At 41.0% G+C, this 22,664-nt stretch overlaps 1 protein-coding gene across 4 annotated transcripts in view; it reads right to left on the bottom strand.

Annotated features, from left to right (window-relative positions):
* Positions 1-22,664, bottom strand: part of rasa2 (RAS p21 protein activator 2) — a 189,509-nt gene that overhangs the window by 66,057 nt on the left and 100,788 nt on the right. For 2 of the 4 annotated variants that reach the window (XM_048541904.2, XM_048541906.2), the window contains 2 exons: positions 21,520-21,596; positions 12,810-12,839 (listed from right to left, as the gene is read on the bottom strand). In XM_048541904.2, the coding sequence (XP_048397861.1) occupies positions 12,810-12,839; positions 21,520-21,596 (107 nt within the window). The remainder of the gene's footprint in view (positions 1-12,809; positions 12,840-21,519; positions 21,597-22,664) is intronic. The other 2 variants (XM_048541905.2, XM_048541907.2) reach the window with 1 other exon arrangement.

The following is a 22,664-nucleotide window of genomic DNA, read 5'->3' as shown; positions in this document are numbered from 1 at the left end:
AAAGTATAAGATAGTCAACAATTGATAGTATTACAGGAGCTTGCCATCTGCACACTGCAGAGGAGATGATTTTCTCTCTACCTATTTCTTGTCTCTGTTGGTCCATGCTCAAACATAACTGTTAGAACATGCTTGATATCAAATAACCTAACTTCTTCCGGCTCAGTCTGAAGAGCTGATTGCACCCTTTCTCCACGAAACCCAAACCTGGCCAATTGTCTTCCAACAGGTGAATATTTTCAGTGGAGCTAAAAATTAGAGTGAAAAGTTTTGCTTTTGTTTGATTACAAGTAGTGCAGTACTAGTGAACATAAATATCTGATCAGCAAGGTGCAAGAAAAGCAGCCATGACTGTGATGTGCTCAAGGACTTGGAAAGCAAAGGGCAGTTTGAGAAAGGTTACAAATATACAAGGATTCCAGGTGAGGCTTTTGAGGTGGTGCATGATAATAGCAATCCTCAAAATTACAACAATATGCATTCATTACAGTACAAGAAAAATGTTAGAATTTAATTCTTTTTATTAAAGTTAGTGTGCATCCTCAACATTGTTTATCCATCTGATCATCAAATGCTCGTAAGTGCATTTACACATCTTAACACAAATAGCTGGGCATCTTTTCGTAAGAAAAGGAAAGACTATGGAATTGATTCTGACAATCTTTGATAGTGTAAAAGCAGATCTTGTCTCCGGACATCAATGTAATATAGTGACCTATAAATCACAAAAAACACATCAGGATAAACCTCCTTACCCAGAGAATAATTTAGAATTTGGACTGCTACATCACAAGGAGTACCTGAGATAAACTGCACAGACAGACTCAAGGAGAAGCTATATAAGTACAGGGAGCGAAAGGAATTGAAAGTGTCACTGGTAGGGTTAAAGGAAAAAGGTGGAAGGAGGCTCATGTGAAGAATAAACACTGTCATGAACCTGTTGGGCAATTGGTCTGTTACTGTGCTGTAACACTTCTGAACCGATAACTTTTCAAGTTCTACTGATAGAAATAATTTTAAAAATTCAGTCCAGTCTCATTTTATCAGGAATTCTTTTTTGTTCAAAAATACTAGGCTACATCGGATGCTTAAAGGTCTAATTTTTGCTTTCGCTGCCAACTGGCTCTGCCATGATCATTTTACATATGGAGATGCTTATGTTGGACTGGAGTGGACAAAGTCAAAAATCACACGACACTAGGTTATAATCCAATAGGTTTATTTGAAACCACAAGCTTTCACAGCACAGGTCCTTAGTCAGGTGCAGTGAGAGGAAAGCACACAGATACAGAGTTTATAGGCAGAGGAGTGGAGGTCGGAGATATCAAAGGATCTGGCCTTCACCTCTCCGCCTATAAACTCTGTGTCTATGAGCTGCCATTTTACTTACTGATAATTTTTGAAATATTTCTTAATATGGTGGCACTCTGTTACAATCTTATGTAGTTGTTATGTCTTATAGACCATGTTGAATGTTTTGTCACCTCAACAGGAACAATACCTTCCACAGCATGTTTGAGTAGCAGTCTACATTCAACTTGTGGAGCAGAACTTATGCTTGAAACTGCTACTCTTCATAGAGTTTCATACTATGTTGCTGTATTTTTTTAAATATGGAAACCCAAAACAATTGTAAAGTAATACTGGGAAACCCAAACAACGAATGTAGAAGGTTAAATAGCTTTTCAGAAAAACTGATGAATCCCCTTTGCTCAACAGGTCTCATACTCTACCACAACTTTCAGGTTATCTAAAATCATTATATGCTTCCAATAAGTATAACTCAGGAAAATGAATCATCAGCATGGTGCAACATCTTTAAAAAGCTGGAAAATCTAGAGCATCGATACCTTGTTACAACTTGGACTTTTGAATAATATGTTTCTCCGTAAATTGTAAATCATGTTGTTTCTTAACTGAAATTGGCGCTTTTGTTTCCTGTTTACATTACAAAGTTAGTTTGACAATTTTTGAGCTGATGGAGAACATGGAACAGTACAGGTCCACGATGTTGTGCTGAACTTTTACCCGAAACCGATGGTCTATCTAATCTCCACCCCTACCTTATACTATCAACCATATGCCTATCTAATAGCTGCATAAATGCCCTAACGAGGCTGAATACACTACCCTCTCCGGCAATGTTTTCCACACCCCGACTACTCTGAGTAAAGAACCTATCTCTGACATCTCCCTGATATCTACCTCCACTCACTTTAAAACTATGCCCCCTCGTAATAGCTACCTGCACCCTAGGAAAGTCTCTGACTATCCACTCCATCTATACCTCGATCATGTCACCTCTCATTCTTTGTCGTTCTAAAGAGAAAAGCCTTAAAATACTCACAGCCTTCAGACTTTGCAAACAAAATTACATGCTGAAACAAAGCAGCTCAATGAATTTATACAACATGCAGCGATCAAGAAAAAAAGTCTGCTGGTCTTTTAAACTTTCAAGTTCCCTATATGTTTACGAGGAACACAACAAAGAAAACAAACGTCAACAGAATAATAATGTTCATATTTCTTCTTTCATAGGTCACTTTTTGATATCTAAAAGGAATTGCTCAATAAGACTGCTTTCATGTTATCTAGTGTTCTGCACACCAAGGATGGTAGATGTTTGGAATTCTCTTCCACAAATGGCAGTGGATGCTAGATTAGTTATTAATTTTAAATCTGGAAAAGAAACATTTTGGTGAAGGGTATTAAGTGACATGGGTTGAAGGCCACAGTTAATTACTTAAATGCAAATATGGGGTTAGGCCTCAGATGAGACAATGATCTCACTGAAAGATGGAACAGGTTTGAGGGGCTGAATGGCCTACTCTTGTTCCTACGATTACATTGTTAGCTACAAACTCGGACCCCTTACAGACAACAGCAACTCTGAAGGAAGTTAACTGGATTGATTGATGTTGACTGACTGCAAGACAGTTTTCTTTTCTAAATTACTGTACAATTTTTGACAGTACACAGATGTGGTTTGATTCATCATCTTACAGTGCAAACAGGTGCAAGGACCACACTTGAAACCTTATTCAGCTCCACCCTCAAGATAAAACGCGCTGTAACCAAAGTTATCTTTTTAACTTGAATGCAAAATAAGCCATGCAAGTCATGAAAAATACCGCAGTGCAATTAAGTTAGCTGAATATCAGTGCACCACACAAGTGTTGAAGGCTTCAAAAGAAAATGTTCAAATACATCCAAGTTCACCTCCACACAACCAAAATTTTCTGATTTCACATCCTTATTTTTCCATATTAATAGTCACCTTCTTTATACATTAACGTGGTTACTTGAAATACTTTGCCAGTTGATTTAAATAGAACAGGATACAGCTATAATTTGAAAAATGCTACATAAATGCAAGTCATTTTTTTCCCTTTCTTATCAGTATTCCATTCAACAGTTTCAAAAGAGAACAAAAAGGGAGTACCAAACACAGTACAGTTTAACAAAGCTAGAAGGCTGTACTCTTACTTACAGACTCCACAGCCACAACATGTCTTTAAATCTTTCGCCTCTCACGTTAAAAATGTGCCCCCAAGTCTTGAAACCCCTCACTGTAGGGAAAGGACACCTGCCAGAGGGGAGACCATGGCCTTGTGGTATTATCGCCAGACTGTTCATCCAGAGACTCATGTGATGTTCTGGGGACCTGCCACAGCAGATGGTGGAATTTCAATTCAAAAAGTATCTCAAGAGTCTAATGATGCCCGTAAATTCATTGTTGATTGTCGGAAAAACCCATCTGGCTCATTAATGTCCTTCAGGAAAGGAAACTGCCATCCTTATCTGGTCTGGCCTACATGTGACTCCAGACTCACAGCAATGTGTGGCTGACTTTTAACCGCCCTCTGGGCAATAAATGCTGCCTGGTCAGCAGCACACTCATCCCATTAATGACTGAAGAAAAAATTCCATATCTCTTCACCAGGTTGACACCTCATTTAGTATTCACTTAGTGTCCTTTTTCATTTCTAGTCACAAGATAAACATCAAAGTTCATTATTTGGCTTCAATTCACTTGATGCATTTTTTCTTTCAACACCAAACTATTCCTGCAAAATGGCAGAAAAGGGGTTTTCTTTGTGATTTGTGCTGCTATCAACCACTTACTGGACATGAAAACAACCTGGTCACTTTCATTCTTTGTACCCAGTTCATTGTTTAGGGGGCAAGCCAATCTCACTCAAAACTATTTACTTACTGTCTGCCTTTACATTAGTCCCAATATTTTCGACACTACCTACGCCTTATGGTCTTATTCATTATTTTGTTTCTCCCTCTGAACATTTCAACTTGCACTACACTAGGTGGCAGTATTCTGCAACCATTTATTCTGGGTATGACGGAGAAAGAACCTAGCACAGAGCTTCCCAACTCGTGGTTGCAGTGCCAGTGTGATTTTTTTTGAAGGAGCTTTGGGACTGGGTGGATAGCCTGCTGAAAATTTGGATCAACGAATTCTGAGTTTGGAGACTGTAATGGCTGCTGTGGAGCCCCCAAATACCCTCACCCTGTTGTCACAAGTCACTTTGCATTCTCCCTCTTCCTCGTTCCTACTAACTCGGAAACAAAAGCACAAACTGCTGGAGAAACACAGCAGGTCTGGTAGCATCTGTGGAGAGAAAGCAGAGTTTGCTTTTTGAGTCCAAATTCAAGCCTGCTTTCTCTCCTCAGATGCTGCCAGATCTGCTGAGTTTCTCCAAAAACATTTGTTTTTGTTTCAGATTTCCAGCATCTGCAATTCTTTTTGTTTTATCTCCCTCCAATTCAAACCTGGGCCTCCTGGTACATTATCACTAAGATGCATGAGGGTCCCTGTTTATTCAGGTGTTGACACCTTGACACTTCCCCTCAAAAATTGCTGAGTTTCTCCAAACACACATCTTTTGGCGGAATGAGTTTCAGATACCCACCAGTGCTATAAATTCTGTTTTCTTCTGCATTGGACCTCTGACATCTGTGCACAGCGGATTCCGACACCATAAGAAAATGGTGATTGGGATAACTGATGGGAACATACCCTCAGAGGGAGTCGCACTGCTAAGGAGGAACTTTGCTCACTTGCCAAATAATGACCCCTCCCCATTCTGCCCAATTCAGTGTTACTGGCTTCCTACCCCACCCCCATGACAATCCCCACTGCCACAGGTCTCCTACCCCTCACCCAAAGGGGTGTGGGTGAAGGGCAATTTTCAACCACCGAAGTGTAGTCATGATTGTCATTGGGAAGCACAGGCTTCAGGCTTTTACACTTGCTTGACTGGATCACAGTTTATATCTAGAACCCTTCAGCATTGCCTGCAAACAGTTCTCTTTCAATCTATCCAATTAACATTAGTGCTGAGTCACGCGACTACTAAGACACCACTTTGACCATATGCACTAATTTTAGCAAAAAAAAACTGCCTTACATACACATAGGTAAATATATTCCATGAGGATATTTACTAAATATTAACCACTATTCAGTTACTATGGGAGTGAAGCATACTAATCAAAAAAAAATTCTCACACTGAATTCAATACAGCAATAATTGTATAAGAAAGTTAAAGGAGACAAATATGACGTGCCAATTCACATCGAATTTGAATGGTTTAGTGTGCCTGTTGCTCATTTTTAAAATTTATTGATCAGAAGTTGAACTGACTACATTTGGATTCTCAATATGTGTCTAGTGGTCAAAAGTGAAGGCTATTTATTGCAGGGGGCAATAAGGAAAAACTGAATGAACTGCAGATGTTGGGAATCTGAAACAAAACAGAAATTACTGGAAAATTTGAACAGTAGTAGCAGCATCTGTGAACAGAAATCAGAGTTAATGTTTTGGGCCCAGCGACCCTTCACCAGTACGAAAACTAGAAATCAACACAGAATTGGAGCCAACTGTCAACGGTAACTAAAATTTTGGGAGGTAGGAGACAAAGGATAGGGTTAAAAACTGGGAATACTCAGCAGCTCAGGCATCTGTCGTGAAAGAGCAGAGTTAATATTTCAGGTCAATAAATGCTCATTAGCAAAAGTTAAAGAATAATAGGTTTTTATTCTTTCACTTGCATGTGTCAGTTTTTTTTTGCCTCCTTTTTGCTTTCAGACAGCAGCACACATTCTCTCGGTAAGTACTTTGTTTCTTTTCTTATCACATCATCATCCCCTCTAGGCCTGTGAGATTAATTTATTAATGACTCAGGTAAATGAAAAGAGAGAGAGTTATATGTGAAAGACAACACTAAGTTGTGCGCTATTTATAAGTTATTTAGGCTACAGCAGTAAATTGGCAAGCAACATTGATAAATTAATCAAAACAGGTTCAATAGTTCAATATGGGAACGTGCATGGTCAGGCAATCAGTATTATCAGAGCAGTTTGTAAAGGACAAGCTAGGACCAGAAAGATTTAGGAGCCAGGAACAGAAATCACCAAAGATAGCGAAGCAGGTACAAAGTGTGACTAAACAAGCTAATGCAATGCTGGCCTATATCTCAAGGGAACGGGAAGTTACAATAATAACAAGTTGGTTTCTGCTCACTGCGTTGCTGAAGGGGTGAGGTTGGATTTGGAGCAGGTGCAGTGAAAATACATTAGAATCATACTATACCTGAACAGTTTGTGTTTTGAGGACTACATTTACATATCCTACATTATGGGAGGAAGGCAGAATTTTTATTGTCATGTGTACTTTACAGTTAGAAATGCAGTAAAATACAGTGAAAAGTTTTTCCACTGTCACCATGATCCAGCACCATTTAAGAAGAAATTATTGAGAGTTTATCAGTGCTGAGACAGCTCATCATCAATGATGCCTGTGTTGTCAATCTCATGCGGTGCAGCAGTTGTACACGTACCTCTGAACCAGGAGGGCTGGGTTCTAGTTCCACCTGCTCCACAGGTGTTGTAATAACATCTCTGAACAGGTTGGTTAGAGATTAGGTCAAGGGAAGTGTCAGGAAGGGCTTATTCAGGAGAGTGGAAATATGGTACATACTCCTCCCACAAAACCACTCGGGCTACATTAAACCGACATTTTAAAACCGAAAGAGGCTTTTTTTTAAAATTAGAAAAGGTTATTTGAAAAAAGGGAATCAAGGTGGGATACAAATCAGCCATAATTAAATAAATGTAAGAATAGGTTAAAGAGATTAAACTACTTACTTTGTTCCTGTACAAGACATAATATCATGAGTCTAACAAAGTTTTATGCCAAAAATAGTTAGTTATTCTCCAGATTCACATAAGTGGAAAACTAGAAAACAAACATCTTACCAGCAAGAAATTTCAGTCCCACATAAGAATAATTTCAGTAGTTTTTTGGCTCCTAATTTATTTCACATGTAATCATAGACACAGAGTTGTAGGGCATTGAAACAGACCCTTTGGTCCAACTCGTCCATGCTGACCAAATATCCTAAATTAATCTGGTCCCGTTTGCCAGCATTTGGCCCATATCCCTCTAAACCCTTCCTATTCATGTACCCATCCAGATGCCTTTTCAATGTTGTAATTCCACTCTGCATGAAAAAGTTGCCCCTCAGGTTCATTTTAAATCTATCTCCCTCTCATTTTAAACCTACGCCATCTAGTCTTGCAATCCACCACCCTCAGAAAAAGACCTTGGTTATTAACCCTATCCATGCCTCTCATGACTTTTTAAGCTCTAGAAGGTCACTTCAAGGAAAATAGCCCCAGCCTATTCAGCCTCTCTCTACAGCTCAAACCCTCTGGCCCCAGCAACACCCTTGTAAACCTTTATGCATAAAATAAACAATGTCATGTAGAGGTTGTATATTTAAAGTGCAACTGAAAAAAAAATTGCCTTCAGGTTTGCAAGGCTCACGTGAGCCTGGCAGCAAAGGAGACAGCACCGAGGGAGGTGTACTCAAGGCTACAAGGGAAGAGAAAACAGATGGTAAATGGCTAAAAAAAACTGATGGAGGAATCATGCCTGCTCCTTTGCAAGAACAAAGATGGGCTAGCTACTAAAACTGTACTGAAAATGAATCAGAGACATAGCAGTTTTTTTTGGTTGTACTTCCATTCTTCTAGCAAATGGTAAGGCCCAATAACCTTCATTGGTCAGACCATTGAGGATAGGAGTTGGCATGTCATGTTGCGGTCATACAGGATGTTGGTGAGGTCCCTCCTGGAATACTGTGTCCAGTTCTGGTCACCCTGCTGTAGGAAGGATATTATTAAATTGGAGAGGGTTCAGAAAAGAGGTAGCAGGCTGTTCCCAGGAATGGAGGGTTTGAGTTATAAAAATAACTTCATTGGAGCATGTGAAGTTTAGGAATTATTTTATTGAGGTTATAAAATCATGAGGGGCATAGATAAGGAGAATAGCAAGGGTCTTTTCCCTAGGGCGGAGGAGTTCAAAACTGGGGGCATATTTTTAAAATGAGAGGAGAGAGATTAAAAATGAAAAGAGGAGCAACTTTTTTCTAAAAAATAGAGAGCAGCACTTGGGTGGAATGAATGTCAGAGGAAGTGGTGAACGCAGGTGCAGGTACAATTACAACATTTAAAAGATGTTTGGATGAGTACATGAATAAGAAAGGTTTGGAGGGATATGGGCAAAATACAGGCAAGTGGGACTAGTTTAGTTTAGGAAACTTGGTTGGCACAGACTAGTTGGACCGAACGGCCTGTTTCTGTGCTGAGTGATTCTATAACTCACTTGGTCTTTTTAACTAACATCAAGAGATGAGAAAGAAAAAATACCTAGCATATTTCTACCATTAATCATTCCTTCCTGTTTGTAGAAACTATTTAACAGTTCAACAAAATGATTTTCAGCACCACTGGAAAGAGTCTGAAGCCATCTCATCAGCAGTTTAAATGCTGAATCTCAGTTTACACAATGCTTTATGCAAGTTTTAGATATTTACAGTAAATCGAAATAAGTAATGACAATTGGTTAAGGATGCTATGAGGGAAATAGGCCCAGGACCAGCAGAAGGTATCTAATATAGATAAAAGTACTATTATCCAAACATAACTGATGCAACACATTTCAGAAAGGAAATTGATCATTAGGTTAGATCGGAAGGATATTACAGTGTTGCATGCGTTATTGCGGTGATCAGCTCCTTCTGATTCTGTCAATGAAATAGGCAAAGAACACAATAGCTTCTGCTTCTCTCAACAAACTTTTTTTTTAAAAATGCACACGTAATATAATGAGCAAGTGAGTGAGAAAAACACCAATGAAGCCCACTTCTTGCTCCCACCAATGTTTCTTCAGACTGCACTGTGATGTGAAGTGAAAACCACTGTGGTCAGAAATGGGGCACAAATTTCCTGCTGTGCTGAAGCAACTCACTGCATCATATCCTCTATCAACCACAAACATTACTTGAATGAAAACAAAAAATTATATCTTTAAATAACATTTTAATAGTAAAGGGACAAGTTAAAAGTTTGAAAAATCTAAGTACGAATTGATTCGTCACAATGTTGACTAAATTTGAGAAGCCACAATGTATCAGCTTTCAAATGCAGCCACTAGACATTATACCCTGCAATGGGCAAACAGCCTCACTTCACCAAATTTGATAACATCACAGCTTTTTGCTGCATTATATTGTCAATCACAGAATTACTGTCAGTTCTAGTGAGTAAGCAAATGCACACTGCACTCCTGAAATATCTTTTCACTGTCAGCATTACTCCATTTCAAGAGGCAACTATTAGTGCGTAAAGCATTGCATTTGTAGTTGTTAAGATGTCACAGGAATAAGGTGAAGTATTGCGCATGTCTGCAGATGATGCCTATATTCCAAATGAGCAACAAAACAGAGCTCTCTCTATGCGCATTACATTTATCTCAGTTCCATATGGAAGAAGAAAATCAATAAGCAGGAATAAGCTTAAGAACTCTGGACACAGTAAATTAAAGGTAATATTACGTTAGATGGTGAGGATCACACCTCAGGAATGCAATTAGATCAATACAGCTACTAATTTAGATTATTAATTTGAAGTAAGACCTTAAAATCAAATAAAGTACAAGCAACGCAGACAACAAAATGGCAGGAAGCTCAAATTACAAAATGGGAAAAGTGACAGTACAGTTTCAGGCAGCATCTTTAAAATATATTGCTATTGAAGCACTAAGGCACCTTCATTAAATGACCCCTTCCCAATTTTCTTTCACAGCTTAAGGCAGCATCACAGTGCTTGTGGTAGCAATAGTTCCAGAGGTATCAACAGCCTTGCAAATATCTTTCTGAAGTAACCATTCTTTAACCATGGATTAAATCACAAACACAGCCGGAGAGTCACAAACATCTGAATCACCTGATAGCGCATGAAAGTAGAAGATGTACTCTGGGGTTTCATGCAGAATTATAGAGAAACTAAAGCCTTAACAACAAAAATCATATCCTTTAACAGCCACAAACATTACTTGACTGAAAGCAAAAACATCTTTAAATAACATGCTAATAATAAATGGACAAGCTACAAGAACTAAAGACGTTTTTTCTAAAGAGATAGTAAGAACTGCAGATGCTGGAGCAGAGTCAATGCAGCGTTGAGCTGGAGGAACACAGCAGGTCAGGTAGCTTCACAGGAACAGGAAAGTCAATGTTTCAGGTTGGGACCTTTCTTCAGGACCTAACTGAAGGTTAATGAACAAGATTCGAGAGCCGACAGCAGATAGGGCGCTGTAGAGTGGTGCCACCAGACTTAATTGATCCCGCTCTAAAAGATAAGTGCAAACCCAACTTTTGAAATCACAAAAATATTTGCACTAAATGTTTCATAATAATTTGAAACCAAATATTTGTTGCTAAGTAACTGTTTCACTGCCTACTTGAAGTGATATCTCAAATGTCACCATATTGCTGTCATCTTTACGATTCCAGGCCCTCAGTTTCATCCTTTATGCAGAAAGCAAAACAAGGCTGCCAAGGTCAAATCACAAGCAACTTTGTTAACTTAAGAAATTTACCTGTGGACACATTCCAAACTTGATACTATGTGCCAGGAGGGCAGATAATTTCTTTTAAAATTTAGTGAAGTAAATTTAAGGTTGACAAATCATTTCATTATCCTTATTGCATACTTCAGCCACAAAATATCAGCCATCAGCAAAGATGAGACTTCCTATAAGGAAATATCATTCACGTAGCAAAGTTCTCACAAAATCCATCAGAACTTTATCAAGAAAATTTAGCAACACAAAAATAAACTGTCCATAAAAGGCAAGGACTGACTGGGGATAGGCAACATGGCTTTGTGTAGGGGAAACCGCGGCTTAATAACTTGACTGAGTTTTTTGAAGAGGTAAGAAAGATGACTGATTATGGCAGAGCAGTAGACGTTGGCCATATGGAATTCAGCAAATTATTTGACAAGTTGTGGCAATGGTAGACTGGTTGTAAGGTTAGATCATGGGATCTGGGGGACCTAGCCAAGTGCAGACAAATTGGCTTGAAGGTAGGTGATGTTGAGGGTTGCTTTACAGTCTGGAGGCTCGTGACCTGTGGTGTGCCACAAGGATCAGTGCTGGGTTCTGGATCAGAATATAGTTGGTAATGGTTAGTAAGTTTGCAAATGACACCAGAATAGGCAGTGGGATGGACAGCAAAGATTATCTCAGGTAATAACTGCTCCTTAATCAGATGCGCTTATGGGCCAAGGAGTAGCAGACGGAGTATAATTTAGATAAATGTGAGGTGTTGCATTTTGGTGAGGCAAACCAGGGCAGACTTAAATGTTAATTGTAGGGCCCCGGGGAGTGTTGCCAAACAGAGACCTAGGGGTGCAGGTGCATAGTTCTTTGAATGCAGAGTCACAGAACTGTGTAATATTGTGAAATAAATGGGGCAGACTTCACATAGATCTAGCAACTCAAGACTGGGCATCCATGCTGCAGTGCAGTCCATCAACAGCAGCAGAATTGTACTCAAGCACAAGCTGTAACCTCATGGCCTGGCATTACCCCCACTCAACCATTGTCAGATCAACCCTGATTCAATGAAGAGTGCAGGAAGGCATGCCAGGAGCAGCACCAGGCATTCATAAAAATGGAATGTGTCAACGTGGTGAAATGACGAAACAGGACTACTTGTGTGACAGACAGATCTAAGCGACCCCAGAACTAACAGATCAGATCTAAGCTTTGCAGTCCTGTTAAATGCAATTGTGAATGGTGATGGACAATTGAACAGTTCACAGAGGTTGGAAACACCAATATCACTATCCTCAAAGATGGAATAGACCAGCATATCAATGGAAGAGATAAGGCTTAAACATTCACAGCAATCTTCAGGCAGAAATGCTGACTGGATGATCCATCTTGGCCTTCTTCAGAGGTCCCCAGCATCACAACCAATCTTCAGCCAATGCGATTCACTATGCTATATAAAGAAATGGCACTGGAAACTGCAATGGCTATGAAAACTGTCAATAATATTGTAGCACTGAAGCCTTGTGCTCCAGAAATTGCTGCTCCCCTGGCCAAGGTCTTCCAGTCCAGTTACAACATTAGCATTTACCCGTCAATGTGACAAATTGCCCAGGTATGTACTGTACACAAAAAGCAGGTCAAATCCAACAAGCCTGTAACTGGCACACAGAGAAATGTTAGGTGATGCACTTTGATCGGAAAAACACTGAAAGACAATAAGGTGCAAAGGCTTCCGGGCAAAGCAGGAGATTGGCACTAGGTCACCACATTTGTTTGAAGAGCCAGGGCAGGTATGATAGACCGAAAACTTCGTTTTGCACCATAATAATGTCATTCTATGATCAGCTGACACATCTATAAAGGTTAGTTAAATTATTTACTTACATGGATGCACACTGTGGAATACTGTTTTGGCTACAGAAAAATGCAAAAGACCAAAAGAATAACTGACATCATGGGAAATGAAAACAGATATAACAGAAAATTTAGGCAGTTTAGAGCACACATTACAAGATACTTTACTTGCATAACACAAGAGGATACAGCTGTCAGCATTTTAAAAATATGGTTTTTAGAGGAAAGGACGAAATTGAATTTTTAAAAACAAAAACACAGTATTCACCTTTTTGTAAAATTTCTTTCCACATATCTAATCTATGTTTAGGCTCATAGAACATAGAACATAGAACAGGCCCTTCAGCCCACAATGTTGTGCTGACCATTGATCCTCATGCATGCACCCTCAAATTTCTGTGACCATATGCATGTACAGCAGTCTCTTCAATATCCCCAATGACCTTGCTTCCACAACTGCTGCTGGCAACGCATTCCATGCTCTCACAACTCTCTGTGTAAAGAACCCGCCTCTGACATCCCCTCTATACTTTCCACCAACCAGCTTAAAACTATGACCCCTCGTGCTAGCCATTTCTGCCCTGGGAAATAGTCTCTGGCTATCAACTCTATCTATGCCTCTCATTATCTTGTATACCTCAATTAGGTACCCTCTCCTCCTCCTTTTCTCCAATGAAAAAAGTCCGAGCTCAGTCAACCTCTCTTCATAAGATAAGCCCTCCAGTCCAGGCAGCATCCTGGTAAACTTCCTCTGAACCCTCTCCAAAGCATCCACATCTTTCCTATAATAGGGCGACCAGAACTGGACACAGTATTCCAAGTGCAGTCTAACCAAAGTTTTAGAGAGCTGCAACAAGATCTCACGACTCTTAAACTCAATCCCCCTGTTAATGAAAGACAAAACACCATATGCTTTCTTAACAACCCTGTCCACTTGGGTGGCCATTTTAAGGGATCTATGTATCTGCACACCAAGATCCCTCTGTTCCTCCACGCTGCCAAGAATCCTATCCTTAATCCTGTACTCAGCTTTCAAATTCGACCTTCCAAAATGCATCACCTTGCATTTATCCAGGTTGAACTCCATCTGCCACCTCTCAGCCCATCTCTGCATCCTGTCAATGTCCCGCTGCAGCCTACAACAGCCCTCTACACTGTCAACGACACCTCCAACCTTCGTGTCATCTGCAAACTTGGTGACCCATCCTTCAATCCCCTCATCCAAGTCATTAATAAAAATTACAAACAGTAGAGGCCCAAGGACAGAGCCCTGTGGAACACCACTCACCACTGACTTCCGGGCAGAATATTTTCCTTCTACTACCACTCACTGTCTTCTGTTGGCCAGCCAATTCTGTATCCAGTCAGTTAAGTTCCCCTGTATCCCATTCCTCCTGACCTTCTGAATGAGCCCACCATAGGGAACCTTATCAAATGCCTTGCTGAAGTCCATTTTCACCACATCCACAGCTCGACCCTCATCAACTTTTCTAGTCACATCCTCAAAGAACTCGATAAGGTTTGTGAGGCATGACCTGCCTCTCACAAAGCCGTGTTGACTGCATTTAATCAAGCCATGCTCTTCCAGATGGTCATAAATCCTATCCCTCAGAATCCTTTCTGACACCTTGCAGACGACAGGCGTAAGACTTACTGGTCTGTAATTGCCGGGGATTTCCCTATTTCCTTTCTTGAAGAGAGGAATTACATTTGCCTCTCTCCAGTCCTCAGGTACGACTCCAGTGGACAGCGAGGATGCAAAGATCTTCGCGAGTGGCAAAGCAATTGCATTTCTCGTTTCCCAAAGCAACCGAGGACAAATCGGGTCCAGGCCTGGCGACTTGTCAATCTTAATGTTTGACAAAATTTTCAGCACATCAGCTTCCTCTATCTCTAACCATTCCAGGATGCACACCTGCTCTTCAAAGGTTTCATTCACTACAAAGTTCGTTTCTTTCGTAAAGACAGAAGCAAAAAACTCATTTAGGGCTTCCCCTACCTCCTCAGACTCCACACACAAGTTCCCTATGCTATCCCTGATCGGCCCTACTCTTTTTTTGTCCATTCTCTTATTCCTCACAGAAGTGTAAAACGCCTTTGTGTTCTCCCTAATTCGTTCTGCCAAGCCTTTCTCGTGCCCCCTCCTGGCTCTCCTCAGACCATTTTTGAGCTCCTTCCTCGCCTACTTGTAATCCTCTAGAACTGAGCTTGACCCTAGCTTCCTCCACCTTATGTAAGCTACCTTCTTCCTTTTGACGAGAAGCTCCCCCGCTCTCGTCATCCAAGGTTCCTTTATCTTACCCCTTCTTGCCTATCTCAATGCTCACACATGTAGTCCTTGACAAATTCAGCAAAACAGTTTATGAAAAGTAAATAATTTTGATCATGTACAAAAGCAAATCTTGACAGTGCACCATAGAGCCTGCATTACTTTAAAAATCAATATGTTTCTGACTGCACAAATGCAAACTTATTTGGAAGTGAGCACACAGCCAGGAGCCAACAAATCTTCAGACTGTGTCAGAGATGCATGGGTAAAAAACTTGAATTTTGACTCCTGAACTATTAAGCTCAAACATACACATCATCTTGTTCATGCCAATTTATTAATCTCAATTGGGTGTAAAGTTCTACAATAAGGTTTACAATGTGTGCAATTATTGGGAGGTGAGGGCCAAATTTAATATTAGCTTTGTATCCTCCGCAAATTTGGTAGCGTGAATGTGTTGTGAGGAGGGTGTAAAAGAGCTTCGGGAGGCTTAGGGCAGGCTGTGTGCATGGGCAAGAATATGACAGCTAAAATATAATATAGAAAAATGTGCAGTTATGCACTTTGGTTGAAGAAACAGTGTGCAGAGTACTTCTGAAATGGTTAAGAGATTGGAAAACGTTTGGTTCAATTTATTTGTTTTATTTGGAAGTGTAGAAGTGCAAAGGAACTTGGTTATCTTTGTCAATAAGTCACTGAAGGTTAATACACGCAAGCAGCAAGCTAACAGGAAGGCTAATGGAATATTAACTTTCATTGGCAGAGAATGAGTGTATGGGGCAGTGAAATCCTGCTTTAATTATACAGGAGCATGATTAGATGGTACCAGTAGTTCTAAACAGTCCTATTGTACTTGAAATGTTAACACTATTTCTATCTTCACAGTTGCTGCCAAACCTGCTTTCTTCAGCATTCTGTATTTGTTTCTGATCTTCAGCATCACCAAATTTTGTTTTTATCGGAGATATGGAGACCTTCCTTGACTCAGATTTGTGAACTTGCTAATACTCTACCACAGAGGACTACAGAAGCCCAGTCTTTGAGGAACAGGCCAAAAAAAAGGCTTAAAATAGTAACATGCATTTGGTCAGATGAGCCAAGGACATTATTAATTCTCATCTGTAATTCTCTATCGCACCTCTTAACTTCTTCTTGACCATAGACTGCTTTTGAACGTGGAAACTGCCTAATATTAAAGATTTTAAGAAACAGCAACATGTTAAGTGAGGTCATGCTATCCAACCCAACAATAACAAGTTATAATATCACTGAAACATTGTAGATCAGTTGAAAAACACTGTGCTTGAATGGGCATCTATATTACTCAAAATTACGAACACAACCACTATGATCCTGTTACAAGGCACTCTAATCATTTAAGTCTTGGTGACAAAAATAGCTTATTCTATCCGGGGTGAGAAAGCAAGACTAGACTACTTCCTTTCTAACAGGAATTGAAACAGGTTGTATAGTGATGTGTACACCATAATTTCCATGTCCTGGGAAGAAAGGTTTGCATTAATGCCCAGAGTGGATACCATATCCCTAGCCCTCCACTCATCCCTGGAACATCTGGACAACAAAGGCACCTATCTCAGACTCCTGCTCATTGAAGGCACAGCTGTAGTCAACACCACTATCCCCTATGGGCTGATCTCAAAATTCCAGGAGCTTGGAGGCTCCAATTCTGCAATTAAATCCTCCCCTATCTGATCCACAGGCCGCAATCAATGAGGATAGGTAACTGCACCTCCTCCACAATAACACTCAACACTGGAGGCCTGCAAGGATGTGTCCTCAGCCCACTACTGTACTCCGTGCACGCTCACAACTGTGTGTCAGATTCTGAACAAACGCCATCTACAAGTTTGCTGACGACACCGTCATAGTGGAATGGATCTCTAACGATGAGTCAAAATACAGAAGGGAGATAGAGGGCTCGGTGACATGCTGCAATGAAAATAACATCTCCCTCAACATCAGCAAACTATGAACTGATTGTTAACTTCAGAAAGAAAGGAGGAGCCCTAGCAAAACTGGAATCGATGGGTATCGGGGGCAAACTCTCCGGTGGTGAGAGTCATACCTGACACATAGGAAGATGGTGATAATGGATTCTCCAGCATCTGCAGTTCCCAAGATAACGAAGTGTGGAGCTGGATGAACACAGCAGGCCCAGCAGCATCTCAGGAGCACAAAAGCTGACGTTTCGGGCCTAGACCCTTCATCAGAGAAGGGGATGGGGAGAGGGAAATGGCATAAATAGGGAGAGAGGGGGAGGCGAACTGAAGATGGAGAGAAAACAAGATAGGTAGAGAGGAGAGTATAGGTGGGGAGGTAGGAAGGGGTAGGTCAGTCCAGGGAAGATGGACAGGTCAAGGAGGCGGGATGAGGTGGTAGGTAGGAAATGGAGGTGCAGCTTGAGGTGGGAGGAAGGGATGGGTGAGAGGAAGAACACGTTAGGGAAGCAGAGACAGGCTGGGCTGGTTTTGGGATGCAGAGGGGGGAGGGGAAGAACTGGGCTGGTTTTGGGATGAGGTAAGGGGAGGTTTTGAAGCTTGTGAAGTCCACGGTGATACCATTGGGCTGCAGGGTTCCCAAGCAGAATATGAGTTGCACCCAGACAGTATGCTTTCAGTGGTGCATCTGTAGAAGTTGGTGAGTAATCTTATGGGCATTCCAAATTTCCTGTGTCACCTGGGGGAGAAGAGGTGTTGTTGTGCCACCTTGGCCACTGCATCCACATGGAAGTCCAGGACAGGAAGATGGTCATGGTTGTGGGAGGTCAATCATCTCAGCTTCAGGGCATCTCTGCAGGAGTTCCTCAAGCTAGTGTCATCAGCCCAACCATCTTCAACTGCTTCATCAATCACCTTCCCTCCATTATAAGGTAGGATGTGGGGATGTTCGTTCATGGCTGATTGCACAATGTTCAGTATCATTCATGACTCCTCAGACACTGAAGCAGTCCACGTTTAAATGCAATGGGATCTGGACAATATCCAGGTTTGGGCTGACAAGTGACAAGCGGCATTTGTGCCACACATAACCATCACCAATAAGAGACAATCTAATCACTGTTATCCACTGTTATCCCTTACCCACATCAATGGAACGGAGATTGACAGGATGAAGAGTGACGATAGCCAACAACCTGTCCTGGACTTCCATGTGGATGCAATGGCCAAGGTGGCACAGCAACACCTCTTCTCCCCCAGGTGACACAGGAAATTTGGAATGCCCATAAGACTGCTCACCAACTTCTACAGATGCACCACTGAAAGCATACTGTCTGGGTGCAAATCGGCCTGGTATGGTAACTGTTCTGCCCAGGACCATAAGAAACTACACAAGGTGGTGTACAAAGCTCAGACCATCACAGAAGTCAACCTTCTATCCATGGATCCTGTTTACACGTCTCGTTGCCACAGAAAGGCTGCCAACATCAAAAACCTAACGCACCCTGGTAATGACCTCCTAAAACCTCTTCCGCACAGCAAAAGATATTATGCTTGAACACAGGCAAAGCAGGTGCAGGAAGACCTTCTTTCCGGCCAATATTAGACTGATGGACTTTCTAGCCTCAAATCATGCTGATCTGGCCAATGTTGATTTTGCCTAGCGCACACCCTGTGCAATACAATCTGTATGCTTTTGCGCAAGTCTTTTTGACCTCTACGTCCTTGCTTACTTTCATCTGCCTGCACTGCTTGTAAACAAACCTTTTCACTATACTTTGGTACACTTGACAATAAAAAAAATCAATAAATAATGTGCTTCAAAAGGACCGTAAGGCTATTGGCTTGCAAAAATTATAAGTTCAGTATGCACTTTTTGAATACTGGCTACTTCAAAAGAGTCTGAAGACAAATTGCTATATTTATCAAACCGGCATTTGAGATTTGCAAATTTGCACAGCATTATTTCGTTTACAACATTATTGATGTGACTGCCGCAGTGAAATTTCCTGAATTTTGCCGTCAGTTTCACGTTCTGCCTCAAATCTTCAATTTCAATCCCCAGTTGAAAAGTTGTAGAGCACAACAGGTACGAATTTCATCTGTGACAGATAGGCAATCACCATCCCAAGACTCCCCAAAGTGCTTTATGGTTAATAAAGTCTTTTGAACAGTAGTTACTGTTATCATGTAGCAAAAAAATCTCCACTGTGTATGCTGTGAAAGGAAACTATTTTGCTTCAGGGGAAGGTGAAATAATATGGTGTACCTGATAATCAAAAGTGCACTTCTATTGCATCTCACTTTGGTGGTCCCCACTGAGGTGTCCTCAATTTAAGATTAACCTATCCAACTGGAAAAAACTACATGAAAAGTAGAGATTGTAATATTAAGGAAACTAATGGAGTGCGTCTTATTGAAAGTGACGCCCAGTTTGGGTTCTGCCAGGGCCACTCAGCTCCTGGCCTCGTTTCAGCCTTGGCCCTTGACATCGAGGCTGCACTCAACAGAGTGTGGCATTAAGGAGCCCTAGCAAAACTGGAATCGGTGGGCATCAGCGAGCAAACTCTGGTGGAGAAAGTCATACCTGACACATAGGAAGATGGTTGTGGTTGTGGGATGTCAATCATCTCAGCTTCAGGGCATCTCTGCAGGAGTTCCTCAGGGTAGTGTCGTCAGCCCAACCATCTTCAACTGCTTCATCAATGACCTTCCCTCCATCATAAGGTAGGATGTGGGGATGTTCGTTGATGGCTGACTGCACAATGTGAAGTATCATTCATGACTCCTCAGATACTGAAGCAGTCCACGTTTAAATGCAACAGGATCTGGACAATATCCAGGCTGGGGCTGACAAGTGACATTTGTGCCACACAAATGCCAGACTATGACTATCACCAATAAGAGACAATCTAATCACTGTCCCTTACCACTCAATGGTGTTACCACTGAATGTCCCACTATCAACATCCTGGGGATCATCACTGACCAGAAACTCAACTGGACTCACCACATAAACACAGTGGCTACAAGAGCAGGTCAGAAGCTGGGAATACTGTGGCGAGTAACTCACCTCCTGAATCCTCAAAGCCTGTCCACCATCCACAAGGCACAAGTCAAGAATCTGATTAACTACTCCCCACTTGCCTGGATGAGTGCAGCCCCAACAACACTCAAGAAGCTTGACACCATCCAGGACAAAGCAGCCCGCTTGATTGGCGCTACATTCACAAGCATTCACTCCCTCCACCATCTATGCTCATTAGCAGCAGTGTGTACTAGCTATACGATGCACTGCAGAAATTCATGAAAGATTCTCAGGTAGCACCTTCCAAACCCACAATCACTTCCATCGAGGGCAGGAGACATAAAGGAACACCACCACCTCCAAGTTCCCCTCCAAGTCACTCAACACCCTACTTAGAAATATATTGCTGTTCGTTCACTGTCCCTGGGTCAAAATCCAGGATCTCCCTCCCTAATGGCATTGTGGGTCAACCCACAGCAGGAGGACTGCAGCGGTTCAAGAAGGCTGCTCACCACCACCTTCAAGGGCAACCAAGAGTTGGGCATGAAATGCTGGCCTAGCCAGCAGTGCCCACACCCCACAAATAAATAGATGAATTAAAAAAAAGTTTAAACAAGAATAGCATGACTTCAAAAGCCCTAGAGGTGACACAAAAAGTCACAACAATTAAATCAGACATGATGGGCAGAACAGTCAGAGTCAAACAGCAGGAAAACAGAGCCTTCAGTCCATGCCAAGCAGATATCCTAATCTGACCTAGTCCCATTTGCCAGCATTTGGCCCAAATCCCTCAGTAGCCTCCTTCTGCTCTATACCACTTCTATGACTGAGTTTTTCAGTAAACCTCATTCACAATGAGGCGTCGGCCTAGTGTTATTACTGCTGGACTGTTAATCCAGAGACGCAGGTTCGAATCCTGCCATGACAGATGGTGGAATTTGAATCCAATAAATATCCGAAATTAAGAATCTAGTGATGACGGTGAATCCATTGTCAATTATTGAAAAAACCCATCTGGTATACTAATGTCCTTTAGGGAAGGCAACTTCCATCCTTACCTGGTCTGGCCTACATTTCACTCCAGATCCACAGCAACGTGGTTGGCTCCTAACTGCCCTCTGGGCAATTAGGGATGGGCAATAAATGCTGCCTGGCCAGCAATGCCCTCATCCGCTTAATGAATAAGAGGGAAAAACAAAACGCAAGGAATGCTCAGAAGGTATCAAAATACAACAGTTAAAGATCTCCCAATCATTTTTAAAATTCCCAGTACATACATAAACAGCTGCACCAACATCTATATAGACATTCACACCAAAGGCTGGATTTGTGCTTCCCCTTCCCAAAGCTGGTTTGAATTTGTGCTGTAACTCACTCTGATTCCATGCAGTACATTATTAGGCAGTGGTAAGATTAGATGGTCAGGTTTGAAGTGTTCTTTGCTCTAAACTAATATAATTATTCTTCTATCAATTCTGTACTCACCGTACTACCAGTTGCTGACAAACTGATCCTGTCTCTGTTATTAGTTCATTAAGTTTTACTTCCAGGTGAACTTTTCCCTGTTTGAAAACAAGAGGAAAATCAATAATTAATATAGTGTAGATGGCAAAATTAATATTGCCTTTTTTCATTTTCCTGAACTGAAAACTTAGCACTTCAATTTAGAAAGACTCCACAGATGTGTGTGTGACTAGAAAAGGATCGCTATCACTTGATGGAAAAAAATTAAAACATATGGATTTTTAGCTCTTGCTATCATTTACCCAGATATTATAAATATAAAACGTGTATTTCACACTGTAGGGAACAGAAAATTTACTCATGGTCGGATATCACTGAAGTATTATAGCAGCTGATTTGAATTTATAACTAGACAATGACCTTCTTCAGTTGTTTGAAGAAACCATGCTTTACTACAGAAGCGTGACTGTGCTTCAAATGAATGCAAAAGAAAGCACTTTTGGGATATTTTGTGGATGTTGCTTATACAAAATGCAAGGTTGCATTTTCTCCAAATCAAGATGCCCTTGTATTCAGATGCAGTGACCATTCTCATGCTCATCTTCTCACTTGTTTTCAGTGAATAGTTGTTCTCCATATACACAGTACTTTGCTTTGAAATGGAGCCCCAGACAGCAAATTCATCTTTGCAGCTACTTTCTTGAAATGAGCTCTCATATCCCATGGCAGAATGACAGACTGCCACTTGTTGGCTCACTATGTTCTCAGGATAAGGCTTGCTTACACAATAGGGTGCAGCTAAGTAAGGTAACATACACAGTATAAAATCAACTTGAAACAAAAATTTTAGCATCATCAAATCTCTGGGTCATTTATTTTAAAACTAGGAAAATCAGGAGTGCTTCCTCTTACTGCCTTTAAATTATAAAGTTGTAGGAATTCTTACAACTGTGGATTATATTTAAAATATCCAACTCTATTACAAATGGAAATCAGAAAATTAAATAAAATGTTATACTGGAAATTTTACACTCTGACTTTCAAGAATATATTCATTCCCAGCTAACTGTGCTGAAGCTTTTAATTCCACTTGCCACAGCTGAAGCATAAATTTGTTTAGTTTATTACTTTGTCAGTCTGACAACAATGGTGGTCCTTTGCTTAGC

The sequence above is a fragment of the Stegostoma tigrinum genome, chromosome 14 (genome assembly GCF_030684315.1).
Source record: "Stegostoma tigrinum isolate sSteTig4 chromosome 14, sSteTig4.hap1, whole genome shotgun sequence".
NCBI lineage: Eukaryota > Metazoa > Chordata > Chondrichthyes > Orectolobiformes > Stegostomatidae > Stegostoma > Stegostoma tigrinum.
Note: the sequence above shows the minus strand (reverse complement) of the source record. Positions and strands in the feature narration are given on the sequence as shown.